This window comes from Mobula birostris, chromosome 13 (assembly GCF_030028105.1).
Source record: "Mobula birostris isolate sMobBir1 chromosome 13, sMobBir1.hap1, whole genome shotgun sequence".
Taxonomy (NCBI): domain Eukaryota; kingdom Metazoa; phylum Chordata; class Chondrichthyes; order Myliobatiformes; family Myliobatidae; genus Mobula; species Mobula birostris.
The window spans coordinates 17,812,933-17,832,445 of NC_092382.1; the positions used below are offsets into that span (position 1 = coordinate 17,812,933).

At 44.0% G+C, this 19,513-nt stretch overlaps 1 protein-coding gene across 1 annotated transcript in view; it reads left to right on the forward strand.

Annotated features, from left to right (window-relative positions):
- Nucleotides 1-19,513, forward strand: part of LOC140208483 (NACHT, LRR and PYD domains-containing protein 3-like) — a 67,641-nt gene that overhangs the window by 36,709 nt on the left and 11,419 nt on the right. The window contains 5 exon segments of the mRNA XM_072277171.1: nucleotides 7,987-8,217; nucleotides 15,495-15,587; nucleotides 16,384-16,550; nucleotides 17,452-17,623; nucleotides 17,718-17,768. Coding sequence (XP_072133272.1) covers nucleotides 8,004-8,217; nucleotides 15,495-15,587; nucleotides 16,384-16,550; nucleotides 17,452-17,623; nucleotides 17,718-17,768 — 697 coding nt within the window. The 5' untranslated portion in view covers nucleotides 7,987-8,003.

A 19,513-nucleotide genomic window follows, 5' to 3' on the forward strand; every position in this document is an offset into this window, starting at 1 on the left:
GCCCACAGCAAACTATAAATCTTCTGACTATCCATAGGTTCTGATTCGAGTATGAATGGTATGTTCTAGTAGGCACACACTCATCCACAATGGTTTTAATGAAGTAAGTGACAACTGTGGTGTATTCATTCAGATTCGTAGATAAATCCCTGAACACTGTCTAGTCTACCCAGTCAGAGCAGTCCCTTGTCCACATTTATTTGTTCCTCTCTACTCGTTCTGCGGGCTGCAGGCTTCGCCTATACTCAAGGAGTAGTAATACAGCCAGGCGATCAGATTATCCAATTTGCAGGCATGGGATGGCACAGTACGTTCTCCTGATGGTCGTATAAAAGTGGCCCAGTGTGCTGCGTCCTCTGTTTCCACAAGTGATATGATGGCATATAATTCTTTAGAGACTGTTTCAAGCTGGCTTGGTTAAAACCACCCAAAATGTTGGGAGATGCGTCAGGGTGTGCTGTTTCATGCCTGTTGAGTATGTCGCTTGTTTCAAAGGAGGATCAAAGGGATACCAGAAAGGATCCCTGAGGCACACCTCTGGTCACCGGCCTCCATGTAGGATATGGCATAAAGGTTGTTAATGTTGTGGATAGTGTGGAAGGTTGGGATATTGATAGGATGCAGACTTTAGGATGAGATGTGGCAGATTGGGTTGAATCCGGAGAAGTGTGGTGATTCACCTTGGTCGGTCTAATTTAAATGGTTGAATTCTTAGCAGTACGTGGGAGCAGATGGATCTCAGGTCCAGATACATAGATCCCTCAAAGGTATCCTGCAAGCTGATAGGATGGTTAAGTAATCGGATTTTGTGCTCGTCTTCATTAGTTTAGGCTTAGGTTTTATGTAACACTGGTTAAACGCTTGGGGTACACTGTTTATTTCGGGTTGCCTCGATTTAGGAAGGACGTAGATGCTTTTCAAAAGGTGCAAAGAAGGCTTGCCAGGATGCTACTTTGATGAGAGTACATGTCTTATGTGGAAAGTGTGAACGAGCTCGGGATTTGCTCTACAAGTGGCGAAGAACTAAATAACCTTGGGACTCTTCACAAATGTGAGTGGTGAATTGGTGCTGGTAAATAGAGAATTGGCCAAAATGCGTACTTTCCAATGTTGTAGACAGAAAAGGGTCTTGATAGTAATAGGCAAGTAAACTCCGAGAGAAATTTAGCTCACATGTAAATATATTTTTACAGTTATTCAAGCGCTGGCGACACTGCATGATGCCATCTCTAAAAAAGAAACAGTCAATCCCAGAGCATTTCCTTTTCAAGTCATAGTAGAGACTTCATCCAAGCTTGTTTGAAGAAAACCCTAGCAACACACACACAAAGCTGAAGGAACTCAGCCGGCCAGGAAGCATCTATGGAAAAGAGTACATTCGACGTTTCGGTCCGAACCCTTCGGTAGGACTGGAGAAAAAAGTAACAGCTGAGGAGTAGGTTTGAAAGATAAAGAGAGGGAAAAGAGAAACACAAGGTGATAGGTGAAATCTAAAGGGGGAGGGACAAAGTGAAGAGCTGGGAAGTTGATTGAGGCGATGGGCGGGCAAGGGGAGAAGCTGAGAGTGGGAAAATGGGGATGGTAAATGGGGGCTCGGCCTGAAACGTCGACTTTACAGATGTCCAAAGATGCGGCCTGGCCTGCTGAGTTCCTCTAGCATTTTGTGCGTGTTTCCCTCTATATTCAGACAGTATTCTTTGATCTCAGACACTCCCACCATAGGAAACATCCGCTCCACATCCACTGTATCAAGTCTTTTGACCATTCGGTAGGTTTCAAGATTGCAGTGAAACGCTCTTCATATGACAATCTGCTCTCCTCCCTCATCACCTGCTGATCAACTTATATCGGACAACTATAGGGAGCCTCCTGATGTATTGCTGTGCAATGTGGTTTGCCAGCTGCACAGAACAGAACAGGAAGGACTTGCAGCGGGTGATGAGGGTAGCAGAGCGGGTTATTGGCACAACATTACCCTCCCTCAGAGACATTTATACTGGCAGACTTCAAAAGAAGGCTACTTGTATTTCAAAGGATCCCACTCATCCTGGACATCACCTGTTTTCCCCTCTACCTTCTGGGAAGAGATACAGAGCATTAAGATAGAAAACAAAGAGACTCCTTAACAGCTTCTACCCACAAGCAGTGAAATGTATAACACCCCCTTCCCTTCTGCTGCCCCCCTCCTAAGACGGCGGCAGCTAAATGCATCACACTTCCAGGAATGGCAGGTGTGCAATAGTCCTACCCCACCCCCCCCATCCATATATTATTAATTTTGGACTGCATTCCTGAGGTTTTAGAGTTTATTTTATGTATATATTCTTTGTCATGCTGCAAAACGTTGAGCTGCTAAACTGTGTTTCATTGCTCCACAACAATGACAATAAAGATATTCTTCTTCTTCTTCTTCTTCTTCTTCTTAATGCTGGAAATATGTTCGTGAAACTCATTTGAACACTCTCCAGTTTCGACACATCCTCTCTCAGACACCGATTTAATGCTGCTCATTATATTCCCAAATGCGGCCTCGCCAGTGCTTGTAAAGGTCTCATCATTACATCCCTGCATTTATATACTTGTCCTTTTTAAATGAATGCTACCATCAACTTGCCTTCCTTACTACAGACAGAAAATGCAAATTAAACTTTATGGAATCTTGCACAAGAACTCCCAAGTCCCTTTGAGCCTCGGTGTGCTGTATTTTCTCCCCATTTAGAGCATAGGCAACATTTTCATTTCTTCTACCAAGATGCATGACCATACACTTCTCAATACTGTATTTCAATTGCCACTTCTTTGCCCATTGTCCTAATCTGTCTAAGGCTTCCTGTAAACAACAAACAAGGGCTTCCTGTAGCCCGTTTACTTCCTCAAAACGACCTGTCCCTCCGCCTGCCTTCATATCTTCTGCAAATTTTTCAATGAGGCCATCAATTCCATCATCCAAACACTGCCATTCACAGTAAAAATAAGCGGTCCCAAGAGATACCCCTGTCGATAACCATATGTCACCACCAGTCAGGCAGAAAAGGCTCACTTTACTTCCACTCTTTGTCTCTTGTCAAGCAGCCACTGGTTTACCCATGCTCGAATATTTCATGTAATACCATGAGTCCATAGCTTGTTAAACCCCCTCATGTGTGGCACCTTATCAATGTTCTTCTGAAAATCCAAGGACACAACATCAATTGATTCTCCTTTGTCTATTCGGCTTGCTATTTCTGTAAAGAATTCCAACAGATTTGTTAGGCAATACTTTCTCTTAAAAAACCATGGTCACTATGGCCAATTTTATTATCTGCATCCAAGTACCCCGAAATCATATCCTTAACAATTAATTCCAACATCTTCCGAACCACCGAGATCAGATTAACGAGACTCTAATTTCCGTTATTCTGCATCACTCCCTTCTTGAGATCAGAGAGGCGTTTGCAATTTTCCGATCTTCAGGAACCATTCTGGAAACTAGTAATTCTTGCAAGATCATTGCTAATGCGTCCTCAATCACTTCAGTCGCCTCTTTCACAACCCTGGTGTGTACATCATCTGGTTAGAGACCCATCTCTAGTAATGGTAACGTCACACATTTCATGCCCCCTAACAGCTGGACCATCTACCATATTGCTAGCATCGTTTTCCAGTGGTCCGATATCCATTTTCACCTGTCTTTTACACTTTATGTATCTGAAGAAACTTTTGGTATCCTCTAATATTATTGGCTAACTTACTTTCGTATTTCATCTTTACCTTCTTTATGACATTTTAGTTATCTTCTGTTGGTTTGGAAAACTTCGTTAGCCTCTACTTGCCACTTATTTTTGCAGCATTAAATGCCCTCCTTTGGCTTTTGTGGCGGTTTTGATTTCCATTGTTAGCCATGGTTGTGCTATCTTGTGATTAGAATAATTCTTCCTCTTTGGGACGTATGTATCCAGAGGTTTCCGAATTACCTACAGAAATTCGAACCATTGCTGCACTGACCGCATCCTTGCCCTTGTTCTTTTCCAATCAACTCTCCCATGCTTCTGTAATTTCCTTTACTCCAATGTAAAACTGATACATCTGACTTTCACTTTTTTTTCTCGAATTTTAGGGCGAATAAACACTTTCCCCTAAAGGTTCTTCTGCCTTAAGCTTCATAATCAACTCTGGTTCATTGCAAAACGCCCAATCCCAAATAGCTGATTCCTTAGTGGGCTCAGCCGTCAGCTGCTCAAAAAAGCCATCTCATAGGCATTATCGAAATGACCACTTTTGGAATCTTGCACCAACCTGATTTTTCCAATCTACCTGAATGTCTTACTCTCCCATGGGTATTGTAACATTGACTTTTTGAAAGGCATTTTCTATCTCCTGTTCAAACTTGTAGAGACCACATCTTAACTAGTATATTACTCCCATCGGGGGCTTTTTTACGCTCTCAGTTCCTTTGTTCTATCCACAACGATCCAACACATTCCGACCCTAGGCAATGTGCATTCCGACCCTAGGCATTCCGACCCTTTGCCTTACTGGTTATCCCAGAGATACAATGTGTATCTCTGGACACTGAGCTCCCAGATATGATCTTCTTTAAACCATGATTCAGTGAACCTTGCAACATCATATCTGCCAGTTTGTACCTGAGCTATAAATACATCGAACTTTATTTTGTATGCAGCGCGCATTAAATTATGTTTTGTCATGCTGCACACACTTTTCGATTGTTTCCGCCTTTTATGTTGCAACTCATCATGTTGACTGCCGTTTTACTCTATCATCAGCCTCTCCTTGCTGGGAGTCTCACTACACATTGTCTCTGTTTGTAAACCAACTAACTCGTATTCATCACTATCGAGCTGGTTCCCATTTCTCTGCCAAATTAGTTTAAACCCACCCGAACAACCATAAACGACATGCCCGCAACGACATTGGGCCCCATGGGGTTCGAGTGAAACCCGTTCCTTTTATACAAGTCTTACCTTCCCCAGGAGAGCTCCTAATCATCCATAAATCAGAACCACTACCCCCTGCACCAGTTCTTCAATCACGCATTCACATGCCAGATCATCCTATTCCCACCATCACCGGCACGTGGCACAGGTACAAAACCAGCGAGTTCTGTATCTCAGCATTCCACCTAGCTCCCTGAAACCTTTATTGACCTTGTCTACCGATGTTTTTGGTGTAAATATGTACGAAGACCTTTGGCTCTTCACCGTCACCCTTGGGAATGGCATGGACACGATTCAAGACATCCCTGATCCTGGCACCAGGGAGGCAACTTACCAACCGGATGTCTTCATCGCGCCCAAAGAACCACGTCTCTGTTCTTCTGACTATGGAATCTACAATCAACACTGGTCTACTCCTCACCTCTCTGCTTTACTGAATCACAGCACCGGACGCAGTACCATACACCCGGTCACTATAGCTCCCACTGATAGGTCGTCCCCCTTAATAGTATCTAAAGTTGTATACTTATTATTGAAAGGAACGGCCACATGTTTTCTCTGCACTAGCTGTGCATTCCTTCTGTGTTCCGAAAGTCACCCAGTTATCCGTCAGCTGGATCTTCAGCGTATCTACCTACCGGAAGATCCTATCTATCACCTCCTCCTTCTCCCGTATGTTGAAGGTCATCAAGCTGCAGAGTTCTCTCAGGAGCTGCAGCTCAGTGCACGTGATGCATGTGTTTATCTTCCCACATCCCACAACCATTGCAGAACAATCCCCCTGGAGCCATTCTCACTATACTATGAAGTAATAGACGAGGAAAGAATAAATAAAAACAGAGAAAGTAACCTGCAAGACAATTTACTTCACCCAAACCTGAACTCACCAAAGCCACTCTCAAGATTGTCACATTCTGAAGAACGGCCTCTCGAAGAACGGACGTCCTGCTTGCATCTGTGCCATTTTATTGGCCCTTCCTAATAAATCTTTTTTTTGCTGATTCGTCTCTCCTCAACAAAGAGAAACTGCTGAGAAGCTCTTCCGTTAGAATCGCGATCACTGTCCTGATGGAAAGCTAAATCTTTTTAAGCACTTCCTGACGTCGATTGTCCAACTCAGACAAAACTGCCGCAAAACAGGTCTGACTGAAAGGTAGCTCTTACGAAACTCTGCCTATTGCTGATTGGTCGCTTCTCGAATCAGACAAGCTGCCGCAAAGTGATGCCTTCAATATCGATCGTCATTCTGATTAAGAGAAAATTGAGGTAGTCTGGTTAAGGGTTGGAGAAAATTGGCCAGAAGCTCTGCTCTTTTAAATATTGAACGCGGATATGAATGAAAGGTAGCTGTTTTTAGGAAAATGTTAAGATACGTGCACATCTCCTATTTACTGTCTGGCAATGTCACGATTCACACACCTCCAATTAAGTATTCATCACTATTCCAAGAAAAAAAACATCCTTTTTTACTTAATCGTTCATCCAAAGTTTATGAATTTGACAATATCCAATGGATATGTCTCAGATCAGTCTGGCCTTGTTTCTAGCAGTTCGTATGTTGAAATGTTTACAGATGCGCTGTATTAGATATACACCACATGTACCGCTAACAAAAATGCATATCCTGGCACGTAATGACTTTGCACAACGTTGCTTAAAAGATATTGTAAAGATATTTAAGAAAATCCTGTGTTTGGATGAGACTAAAATGGGACTAATTGTCCTGAAAACAGATCAAAACATGCAGCATAATTCTAATACTACGCATCAGCCAGGTAATATCATCCCAACTGTAAAGTCCTGTGGAGGTTTCATTATGTTATGGGGATGCTTTTCAGTAGCAGGGATCTGGAAATCTGTTCAGGATTCGTTGAAAGACAAATGCTGCTAAATATAAAGAAATCTTGGCTAAAACTTGTTGGCATCTGCCAGACGGATTAAACTGGAGAGGGAGACATCTTTCATCTGTACAACGACCCAAAGGATACCGCCAGAACAACCATGGAGCTGCTTCAAATGGAGAAAACTGATGTCTTTGAGTGGCCCAGACGGAGACCTGGCCTGAACTCCATCAGACACCCCTGGCAAGACCTCAAAATCGCTCTGCTCTTCGAGGAGCAATGGAACGTGTGATTAATTCCAAATTGATCAAAATCGCTGCCGCTCCCCGTGAACAGCTGCGAGAAGTGTTTCAAATAATTACGGAACAAAGATGGATTAATACTTTTAAACTGCTGACATTCCAGTTTTTGTTTTTTTTTCAGGGTTTTTTTGTTTTATCATTTAGAAACATAGCAAACCTACAGCATAATACAGACCCTTCAGCCCACAAAGTAGCGCCGAACATGTCCCTGCCTTAGAAATTACTAGAGTTACCCATAGCCTTCTATTTTCCTAAGCTCCATGTCTCTTAAATATCCAAATGTCCCTTAAAAGACCCTGTCGTATCCGACTCCACCTCCATTCCGGCACTCACCACTCTCTGCGTAAAACACCTACCGCTGACATCTCCTCTGTACCTACTCCCAAGCACCTTAAACCTGTGTCCTCTTGTGGCAACCATTTCAACTCTGAGAAAAAGCCTCTGACTATCCACATGATCAATGCCTCTCGTCATCTTATACACCTCTATCAGGTAACTTCTCATCCTCAGTCGCTCCAAGGAGAAAAGGACCAGTTCACTCAACCTGTTTTCATAAGGGATGCTCCCCTGTTTTTGGGTTCAACTGTTCAAAAAAAAAGGAAGCATGTGATTCGCAAATACAATCCATGGATCAACACCCATGGTTGTAATATCCATGTATGTGATCCAAGGTTTGGGGGCTAAGTACCTTTTCAAAGCGCTGTATAGTCGAACCTGGTGAATTGAGGTAGCCGCTTATTTGGGACGTTCTTTGATAGCAAAAACAGTCGATACACTACTCGGGATTTCTATCGTTTATTTGGGACACTGTACCACTTAATTGGGACAGAATAATGTTTCCGGCAGTTTCTAACTTCCGTCAATCCCGTGCTTCATTACTCTTTAACCTGGGTTTGCATTTTGCAGAGAGAAACGCAACTGACATGGGTGTCACAACTTCATGCCTCGAAGCTCTGCTGGCATGCTTCGCGGATAGAGAAGCTGATCGTGCCACAAAATCGAGTGACAGTGAACAAAGATATTTTCTCGAACTTACTCAACACAAGCGGGATCCAGGCGCAGAAACCATTTTTCATGAAGAGTCTTCTTTTAGCAGAGGTGTTTCGGAGTCGTCTGAAAGCCTTGGAAATAGAACAGGTTAGTAGATTGCAGGTAGTTTCAAATTAGCCATTAAGTGCCTTGTCAAATAACACATAAGAAAACTGTCTAATTCTGAAATTGATGAGAGGATAGCATACTCTGTCAGCAGATTTATCAAAGTACAGACATGTTTGATTAGTCTGCTGGACATTTTTATTAAATGCATCTGGTGAGGTAGAGGAGCGTGAGTCAGTGGACATGTCATACAACATATTCCTCTATCCCCAATTCTCCATCCATTCCTACATACAGCACGGCGTAAAAAAATCCATGCCGCCAATTATACGCATACTCAATCCGAGATGGCCTTGACTCTGGCATCTAGGAGGCAACCTGACAATCGGAGATGCTTTTCTTGCCTATAGAAACTCCTGCCTGTTCCACTAACTGATGAATTGCCTATCACAACTGCTTGCCGGCTCTACCATCTTTTTTGCCTCACAGAGACAGACAGTGGCAGAGACCTGCCGCTGCAGATTACCTCTGTTAGGCCATCCTCCCAACAGTATCCAAATCGGTTTAGATGCTATTGAGAGCAATGGGGACAGGGATATCCTGCACTGACTGCCTATCTGCTTAGCCCCTCCTGACGGTCACACATTTAACTTTGCCCTGCACCTTAGGTATAACTACCAGCCCTTATTACCTGTCAATCAATCTTCCAGCCTCCCAAATGTTTCAGGGCTCACACAGCTCCTGCTCCAGCTTCTCAATGCTCTCTGGAAGAAACTACAGCTGGATGAACATCTTGCAGATGTAGTCGGCAAAGACACTGGAGATCCTGCATTCTCTTTGCCACTCTCCCATAAGGTTGCGACTGGTGAAGCACCCGGGAACAGTTGTTGTCCGCGCCGTCTCTACCTGCTTAGCCACTGAAGCTTGTGACTCCTCTGGAGTTCACATACGTCTCTTGCTGGCCTCACTTACTGTCCCCTTGCACGGTCACTCAGTTTTAAGAACATCTGCTCTAGGCAGATTTACAGCTGTGCCATAATTATTCCATTTCTTCATGATTGACTTAACTGTACTACAAGGGATATTCAGTGACTTGCAAATTTACTTGTATCCATCTCCTGACTTGTGTTTTTCAATAACTATTTCAAGGGGTTGCTTGGAGTGTTATTTTGTCTTCAGAGTGATGTTTTTGCCAGGATACTGACTCGTCAACATAGAACATAGAATAGTACAGCACAGTACAGGCCCTTCGGCCCACAATGTTGTGCCGACCCTAAAACCCTGCCTCGCATATAAGTCCCCACCTTAGATTCCTCCATATACCTGTCTAGTAGTCTCTTAAACTTCACTAATGTATCTTCCTCCACCACTGACTCAGGCAATGCATTCCACGCACCATCCACTCTCTGACTAAAAACCCTTCCTCTAATATTCCCCTTGAACCTCCTACCCCTTACCTTAAAGCCATGTCCTCTTGTATTGAGCAGTGGTACCCTGGGGAAAAGGCGCTGGCTATCCACTCTGTCTATTCCTCTTATTATCTTGTACACCTCTATCATGTCTCTTCTCATCTTCCTTCTCTCTAAAGAGTAAAGCCCTAGCTCCCTTAATCTCTGATCATAATCCATACTCTCTAAACCAGGCAGCATCCTGGTAAATCTCCTCTGTACCCTTTCCAATGCTTCCACATCCTTCCAATAGTAAGGTGACCAGAACTGGACACAGTACTCCAAGTGTGACCTAACCAGAGTTTTATAGAGCTGCATCATCACATCGCGACTCTTAAACTCTATCCCTCGACTTATGAAAGCTAACACCCCATAAGCTTTCTTAACAACCCTATCCACCTGTGAGGCAACTTTCAGGGATCTGTGGACATGTACCCCGAGATCCCTTTGCTCCTCCACACTACCAAGTATCCTGCCATTTACTTTGTACTCTGCCTTGGAGTTTGTCCTTCCAAAGTGTACCACCTCACACTTCTCCGGGTTGAACTCCATCTGCCACTTCTCAGCCCACTTCTGCATCCTATCAATGTCTCTCTGCAATCTTTGACAATCCTCTGCACTATCTACACCACCAACCTTTGTGTCGTCTGCAAACTTACCAACCCACCCTTCTACCCCCACATCCAGGTCGTTAATAAAAATCACAAAAAGTAGAGGTCCCAGAGCAGATCCTTGTGGGGCACCACTAATCACAATCCTCCAATCTGAATGTACTCCCTCCACCACCACCCTCTGCCTTCTGCAGGCAAGCCAATTCTGAATCCACCTGGTGAAACTTCCCTGGATCCCATGCCTTCTAACTTTCTGAATAAGCCTACCATGTGGAACCTTGTCAAATGCCTCACTAAAATCCATATAGATCACATCCACTGCACTACCCTCATCTATATGCCTGGTCACCTCCTCAAAGAACTCTATCAGGCTTGTCAGACACGATCTGCCCTTCACAAAGCCATGCTGACTGTCCCTGATCAGACCATGATTCTCTAAATGTCTATAGATCCTATCTCTAAGAATCATTTCCAACAGCTTTCCCACCACAGACGTAAGGCTCACTGGTCTATAATTACCCGAACTATCCCTCTCTTTTGAACAAGGGAACAACATTCGCCTCCCTCCAATCCTCCGGTACCGTTCCAGTGGACAACGAGGACATAAAGATCCTAGCCAAAGGCTCAGCAATCTCTTCTCTTGGCCCGTGGAGCAGCCTGGGGAATATTCCGTTAGGCTCCGGGGACTTATCTGTCCTAATGTATTTTAACAACTCCAACACCTCCTCTCCCTTAATATCAGCATGCTCCAGAACACCAACCTCACTCATATTGTCCTCACCATCATCAAGTTCCCTCTCAGTGGTGATTACTGAAGAGAAGTATTCATTGAGGACCTCGCTCACTTCCACAGCCTCCAGGTACACCTTCCCACCTTTATCTCTAATCGGTCCTACCTTCATTCCTGTCATCCTTTTTTTCTTCACATAATTGAAGAATGCCTTGGGGTTTTCCTTTACCCTACTCGCCAAGGCCTTCTCATGCCCCCTTCTTGCTCTTCTCAGCTCCTTCTTAACCTCCTTTCTTGCTTCCCTATATTCCTCAATAGACCCATCTGATCCTTGCTTCCTAAACCTCATGTATGCTGCCTTCTTCCACCTGACTAGATTTTCCACCTCACTTGTCACCCATGGTTCCTTCACCCTACCATTCTTTATCTTCCTCACCGGGACAAATTTATCCCTTACATCCCGCAAGAGATCACTAAACATCGACCACATGTCCATAGTAAATTTCCCTGCAAAAACATCATCCCAATTCACACCCGCAAGTTCTAGCCTTATAGCCTCATAATTTGCCTTCCCCCAATTAAAAAAAAATTCCTGTCCTCTTTGATTCTATCCTTTTCCACGATAATTATAAAGGCCAGGGAGCAGTGGTCACTGTCCCCCAGATGCTCACCCACTGAGAGATCTGGTGACCTGACCCGGTTCATTATCTAGTACTAGATCTAGTCTGGCATTCCCCCTGGTCGGCCTGTCCACATACAGGTCCAACAATTGGACCTTCCAGATAGTGGTATATTTTTACTAAAATGAACTGCAACAGTTAGACGACATACAGGTCTCCAAAAACAGATATCCATTAAACTAATTATGTGAGTTCTAAAACCAATTGGCTGCAACCGTGCTGATTTGCTGTTAAAAGAGGGTGAATACTTATGCAATCAATTATTTGTGTTTTATGAGGAGTGATTGATAAGTTCATGGCCTACGGTAGAAGGCGTCAATTGAAAAAACCTAGCACATTTATTTTTCCTACACTAACACACTCAGTCCAGCGCTCGTGGAGCATACGGATCCCTTCTTTGTAGAAGTCGGCGTCTAGGACCTCCAGATGTGGTCCACAGCATGGGCTGATTGATACGTTCGTGGCCTGTGGTAAAAGGAGATGAGTTATTAACTTCACACTTCCTGCATTTTCACTCAAAGGGTTGAACTGCACGTGCATGTAACGAGAGCTGTATAACTCATCTCCTTCTACTTTAGGCCAGGAACTTATCAATCACCCCTGCTGTGGACCACTTCTACAAAAAGGGATCTGTGTGCTTCACGACCGCTGGACTAAGTGTGTACTAAATTTGGTAGGTTTTCTAAAATAGACTTCTTCTACCTTAGGCCATGAGCTTATCAATCACCCCTAATATGTAATACGAATATGTAATCAATGCGGAGGACTTTGCAGAGATCTGTTTTTACTTTGCATGAAAGGTCTTTTTCTGTTCATCAGTGTCGAAACAGCCATATCCACTGTGATTGTATGTTGTAAAACAATAAAACATGAAAACATAGAAATCTACAGCACATTACAGGCCAGTCAGGCCACAATGTTCCGTCGACTATTTAACCTACTCTAGGAACTGCCTAGAGCTTCCCTATCACATAGCCCTCTAGTTTTCGAGCTCCATGTACCTATCTAAGAGTCTCTTAAAATACCCAATTGTATCCGCCTCCACCACCGTCGCTGGAAGCGCATTCCACGCACCACCACTCTCTGTATGAAAAAGAAATATCTCTGACATCCCACTTGTACTAACTTCCAAGCAACGTAAAACTCTGTCCGCACGTGTTAGTCATTTCAGCCCTGGGATATAGCCTCTGGCTATCAACAGGATCAATGCCTCTCATTACCTTATACACCTCTATAAGGTCACCTCTCATCCTTCGTCACTACAAGGAGAAAAGGCCAAGTTCAACCTATTCTCATAAGCCAAACTCTCCGATTCAGGCAACATTCTTGTAAATTCCCTTGACACTCTCTCTGCAGTAACCGCTTCCATCTTGTACTGAGGTGACGACAGCTGAACACAGTACTCCAAGTGAGGTCTAACTAAGGTCTTATATAGCTTTAACGTTTTCTCACTGGTCTTGGACTCAATCTCACAGTTGATGAAGGACATCACACCATACACCTTCTTAACAACACTGCCAACCTGCACAGCAGCTTGGAGTGTCTATGGGCACAGACTCCAAGATCTCTCTGATCCTCCACGCTGCCAAGCGTCGTACCATTTATAGTATATTCTGTGTTCAAATTTGACCTTCCGATATGAACCACTTCACATTTATCTGGGTTGAACTCCATCTGCCACTTCTCAGCACAGTTCTGCATCCTATCGATGTCCCGCTGTAACCTCTGACAACCCTCCAGATTATCAACAACACCCCCATCATTCGAGTCATCAGCAAACTTACTAACCCACCCTACATCCTCTTCAAGGTCATTTATAAAGATCAGAATGAGGAGGGGTCCCAGAACAGTTCCTTGCGGAACACAACTGGTCACCAACCACCATGAAGAATTCAAACCTACCATCTGTCCTCTGTTGGCACCCCAATTCTGAATCCACAAAGCAAGGTGTTCTTAGATCCCATCCTCTTTATTTTCTGAATGAGCCCTGGATGGGGAACCTTATCAAACGCCTTACTGAAATCTATATACACTACATCCACGGCTCTACCTTCATCAATGTGTTTTGTTGCATCCTCAAATAATTCAATCAGATTCATGAGGCATGACTTGCCCTTGACAAACCCATGCTGACTATCCCTAATCAGATTACGTCTATCCAAATGCTCATAAATGCTGCCTTTCAGAATCTTTTCCAACAACTTGCTCACCTCTGAAGTAAGACTCACTGATCTACAATTTATTGTGTTATCTCTACTCCCTTTCCTGAACAAGTGAATAATGATTGCACCCTTCCAATCCTTTGGTACTTCTCACTTTCAATCCTGGTGATTGAAAGATCATCGCCAGATGTGCAGCAATCTCCCCCCTTGCTTCCCACAGTAGCCTGAGGTATATATCGTCCCGACGATTATCTAACTTAATACATTTCAAAAGTTCTAACACAACCTCTTTCTTAATGTCTATACACTCAAGTGTTTCAGTCCACTGTAAGTCATCCCTACAGTTTCCAAGGTCCTTTTCAGTGGAGAATAGTGAAACAAAGTATTCATTAATACCTCAGACTATTTAAAGTGTTCGACAAATTCAGAACCATCTGTTGAGAACGTAGCAGAGATTTCTAACCAAACTAAGTTGCCGTTGCTTGCGGCCCCCGCGGATTTGTGACAGGCCCTCAGATGCAATAATGATTGTTACAAAAGTCGGTGATACATATGCAATCACTTATAAGCAATCAACAAACATACAATCGTCAAGTGAAGAAACCGAAGTGTACCCAAGTGTAAGTTCAGCGTTTCGAGTGGATAATAATAGAATATATGACATCCGGCAGTCCCCAGCTGTGTACTGCACAGAACAAAGCACAAATATGCAACTGATTCCCTTCGAGTTTACCAGACTCCCACTGATGCGACTTATTACAATAAAAACATCATAAATGCACAACACTGAATACAATGCAGATAACGAACAGATGCATGGCTTCTATAGGCTCCTTTTGATAAATGGTCTTCCACCTGAAATATTAACGTACTGTCTGGCTTGTTAAATAATTCCTGCATTTTGCTTTATTTATGTTAAGAAAATGCCAACTTGCTGTTTTGGATGTTTGGATGTCTACATTGTGTTTAACGAGGTGCCATGTAACTGTCTGATAATAGCCAGGTGATATGCTTAAAGAAATCTTGACTGGAGTTTAGGTGCTAAAAATGGTCTTAGTTCCTGCCAGTGAAAATGTAGTGGTTCAGGACAAGATGTGGCGATGCTATGGGTCAAACTGAATTGTTCAGGATGTCAGAGTTTTTCTATATAGCCTCAAACCATATACCATAGGTGTCCATGCCAGGCGATGTTAAACTGGAAGGAGACGGTGAGAAAGAGGTGTGACTGAGAAACCTGTACAATCTAATGACGAGAGGAATAGATGTCCCATTGGTCAGCAGAAATGTTTCACCCCACACTGCTGTAACAGTTGTCCATTACTCACCACAGCGCCACCAGTGGTAGGAGGACCAAACCAGTGGGCGCTGTCAGCTCAACCTGTCTTGCCTTTCTGTTAACACATCACTCCCGGAGCAAGACACAAGTTTGGTTCCTAAAACGGAATTGCCTGCAATATAGTGAGTAGATACCCCGGAGAATCCCGGCACAGTGTACAATCCATGGAGAGATCGGAAAAGGACATTGTGTGACTGTGGGTGGATGGACTCAGATGGACCAGTACATGTGAAGGCTTCAGTGGATAGGCCCAAGATGTTTGGAAGTGCTTTGCTCAGTTTAAAGACAAAGCAGTGTTCTCCCTTACACCTCAATTAATGTCTGACGATCCTAGTAACTTTGTTTGTTACAGCTCAGCAAGATCTGACCTCACCTGTTCTCAAAATGGCTCAAGGTGCCAGCAGTGGAGGAGTTCCAGTGAGGTCAACATCAGAAAAAGACACGGGTATGTTGGCGAATTATTTTAATTCATCAATATTGACTTGACTCTGTGTCTGGGTTTAATTCAATTTCGGCAATTCACAAAATATTTTGAAGGCACTGAGCAGAGAGATAGAGTTAACATCTCTGGGGGAAACACGGTCACACGTGGAAGGAGTACAATTACCGTCTGCTGTTTGCCCCTCTAGCGGATTGTGATGCACATTAAAACAGTGAGATATTCCAGAACACAAGTCATTTTTTCAGATGCTGAAAGCTTGAGCAACAGAAGGACGCACAAAATATTCGCGGAACTCAGCAGGTCAGGCAGCATTCATGGAGGAGAATAAAAAGTTCACGATTAGGATCCGGACCACACGGAATAGAAAGTAATGTGGCAATATCGAGAATTTGTCCCCTTTATTTCCAGTTCCGATGAAGGGCCTTGGCTCAAAAGGTCGATTGCTTACTCCCCTCCATAAATGCTGCCTGACTTGCTGAGTATCTCCAACCTTTTGTGAGATATTCCAGAGATTTGCTGTGGAAGGGGATGACCAGACAGGCAGACAGTAACCCAGAGCAAAGCGGTGGTGATGGGTGACTATATTCTCAGCGGAAGAAAAGAGCAGACTTCAACAGATGGAGCGATACAACTTCGCACCCAATCGGCGCCTCCTCAATACCCGCCCCCGCCCCATCCTGTGCCCTCATCCTCCGGACTGTGTTTGGTGACTTAGCGCACTATCTTTGGATTTCAGAGAGAAAGTTGCTGCCCAATATGTGGTCGGTATTTTTTTAATTTTCCCAATTGTGCTTCACAGGTCCGAGCTCAGTGATCACCGAGCTCCTGGCAAGCTGGAACGATTTCCAGCTGCTGAAGCTGACGGATTTCTACCGGGACAGGCTGGAGCAGGCGATGGAAGGAGGGGTGCACAGAGTGAGCCTGGCGTTAACGGCCGAGAATCAGTTCAGCGGAGAGGAACATCGGGTGAGTGGCAGGGAGAATGGGTTTGAATTTTCACACATCACGGGACTGATGGGTGTCGGAAATCTGACTCATCAGATATTAAACTGAGAAACAACTGGGAAATAAATAATGTATATGAAATCTCAAAAATATGAATCTGAACCAGTGATAGAAAGGGGAGAAAAGACCCCCCGGACTGGTGGGTAGCTGTTCCGCGTTCAGAGTGAGTTGAGCAGGCAACAGTTGTGTGGGCTTCCAGTATTAAATGGAAATATGACGGGAAGTTTCGGTTTGGGAAGACCGTGCAGCGTGACGTCAGGATGTCAGTCATGGATGCCACAAGAGCTCGAATGTGTTTTGTTCTGGGTGGAGATAATTCTGTTACAATCCGTAACAGTGAACAATGTGAATCGATCGGAGGAATACAACCACGTTGTAAAGTGTAATCACTGACTAAACCTCCACTGGAAAAGGCAAAGGAAAGGCATCTGGTGTCAGCCGGTAATCCGCTGTCATGTTGGACCCCAGTGGATTGAGAAGATTAATGACATATTTGCTTCTGCAACTTATCTGCGACTGCTCACATCTTCTGTTATAAAATCGTTTTCCTTCTTCATCTGTGATCATTATTTTCTGATTTCTGTTTAACACCGTCAAATCCGGTGAGGGATTATTTACGGATTTGGAGCCACGTCAATGAAGCAGTCACAGACCAGCCAGGATCTCATTGACTGGTGGACCAGGTTCACGGTGAATGTCCCTCCGTGTGCTCTGCACTCAGAATGTACAGTCCATGTCCAGACAGGATCAGCACCCGTCCGGGTGACTGCTCAGTGTGATCCCGTTACAGAGCACATCATTTACTTCTCATTCCCTGTGTGAATCTGTCAGTCCCCAATATGTTCACTGTTACTCTTCACAGAAAATCTCTGATCTCGCTGATAAGGGAGAGCGGGCGGACAGTTCTAAACTCCTCCTGAGCCTGGTGATGGAGAAAGGCTCCCGCGCCCGGAGGGTGATGTGGGAAACCTTTGTGAAAATGCGGAATGACATTCCAAAGTTTGACAAAATGCTGAAAGAAATACAGGAACATGGTAAGATAATATTAGTGTTTAATTTTGGATTCGAATACTACATATTTAATAATTTTACACATTTGAATTCCTCAAATTGTTTAAATCCGAACAGGTTGTCTTTCGGTCCACCGACCCGTACCGAAGATTCCCAATAAGCTGAAAGGTAATTGTACTTGAATCCCGGGGGACCAATATCCTGGCGGGGAGGTTTGCGAAAGCGATTGGGGAGTGTTTAAACTACAATGGCTGGCGGTTCGGAACCAAACTGAAGAGACTGGGGAAGAGGCGGTTGGCTGACAAATAGAGAAAGCTTGGAGACTGTGCGAGAGGGAGGATAGGCAGCTGATAGAGAAGGGAGGCTCACACCGATGGTGTGAGATGTGTCTACTTTAATGCAAGGAGTATTATGAACATAGCGGATGAGCTTTGAGCGTGGATCAGTAATTGGAGCTATGATGTTGTGGCCATTACAGAGACTTGGATGGCTCAGGGGCAGGAATGGTTACTTCAAGTGCCGGGCTTTAGATGATTCAGAAAGGACAGCGAGGGAGTCAAAAGAGGTGGGAGCGTGGCACTGTAGATCAGAGATACTGTCACGGTTGCAGAAAATGAGGAAGTCATGGAGGGGTTGTCTACGGAGTCTCTGAGGGTGGAAGTTAGTAACAGTAAGGGGCCAAAAACTCTGTTGGATGTTTTGTATAGACCACCCAACAGTAACAGGGACATTGAGGAGCAGATAGGGAGACAGATTCTGGAGAGGTGTAATAATACCGGGGTTGCCGTGATGGCAGATTTTAATTTCCCATATATCGATTGTTGTCTCCCTAGAACAAAGGGTTTAAATGGGGTGGAGTTTGTTGGGTGTGTTCAGGAAGGTTTCTTGACACAATATGTAGATAAGCCTACAAGAGGAGAGGCTGTACTTGACTTGGTATTGGGAAATGAACCTGGTCAGGTGTCAGATCTCACAGTGGGAGAGCATTTTGGAGATGGTGATCACAATTCTATCTCCTTTACCAGAGCATTAGATAACAGACAAGTTAGAAAAGCATTTAATTGAAGTAAGGGGGAATATGAGGATATCAGGCAGGAACTTGGAAGCATAAATTGGGAACAGTTGTTCTCAGGGAAATGTACCGTAGAAATTGTGCCAAATGTTCAGGGAATATCTGCGTGGAGTTCTGCATAGGTACATTCCAATGAGACAGGGTAGGATAGCAGCGTACAGGAACCGTGGTGTACAAGGCTGTTGTAAATCTAGTCAAGATGAAAAGAAAAGGTTAGCAGCATTTCAAAAAATAAGGTGATGGTAGAGATCTGGAAGATTATAAGAGCAGCAGGAAGGTGGTTAAGAAGGAAATTAGGAGAGCCATGAGAAGGCCTTGGCGAACAGGATTAAGGAGAACCAAAGGGCATTTTGTAAGTATGTGAAGAGCAAGAGTATAAGACCTATGAATAGGACCAATGAAGTGTGACAGTGGAAAAGTGTGTATGTAATCGGAGGAAATAGCAGAGGTACTTAATGAATACTTTGCTTCAGTATTCACTACAGAGAAGGAGTTGGAGATTTTAGGGATGACTTGCAGCAGACTGAAAATCTTGAGCATATAGATATTAAGAAAGAGGATGTGCTGAAACTTTTGGAAAGCATCAAGTTGTATAAGTCACCGGGACCCGACGAGATGTACCCCAGGCTACTGTTGGAGGCAATGGGGGAGATTTCTGAGCCTCTGGCGATGATCTTTGCATTATAAATGAGGACGGGAGAGGTTCCGGAGGATTGGAGGGTTGCCGATGTTTCCATATTCAAGAAAAGGGGTAGAGATTGCCCAGGAAATTATAGATCAGTGAGTCTTACTTCAGTGGTTGGCAAGTTGATGGGAAAGATCCTGAGAGGCAGGACTTATG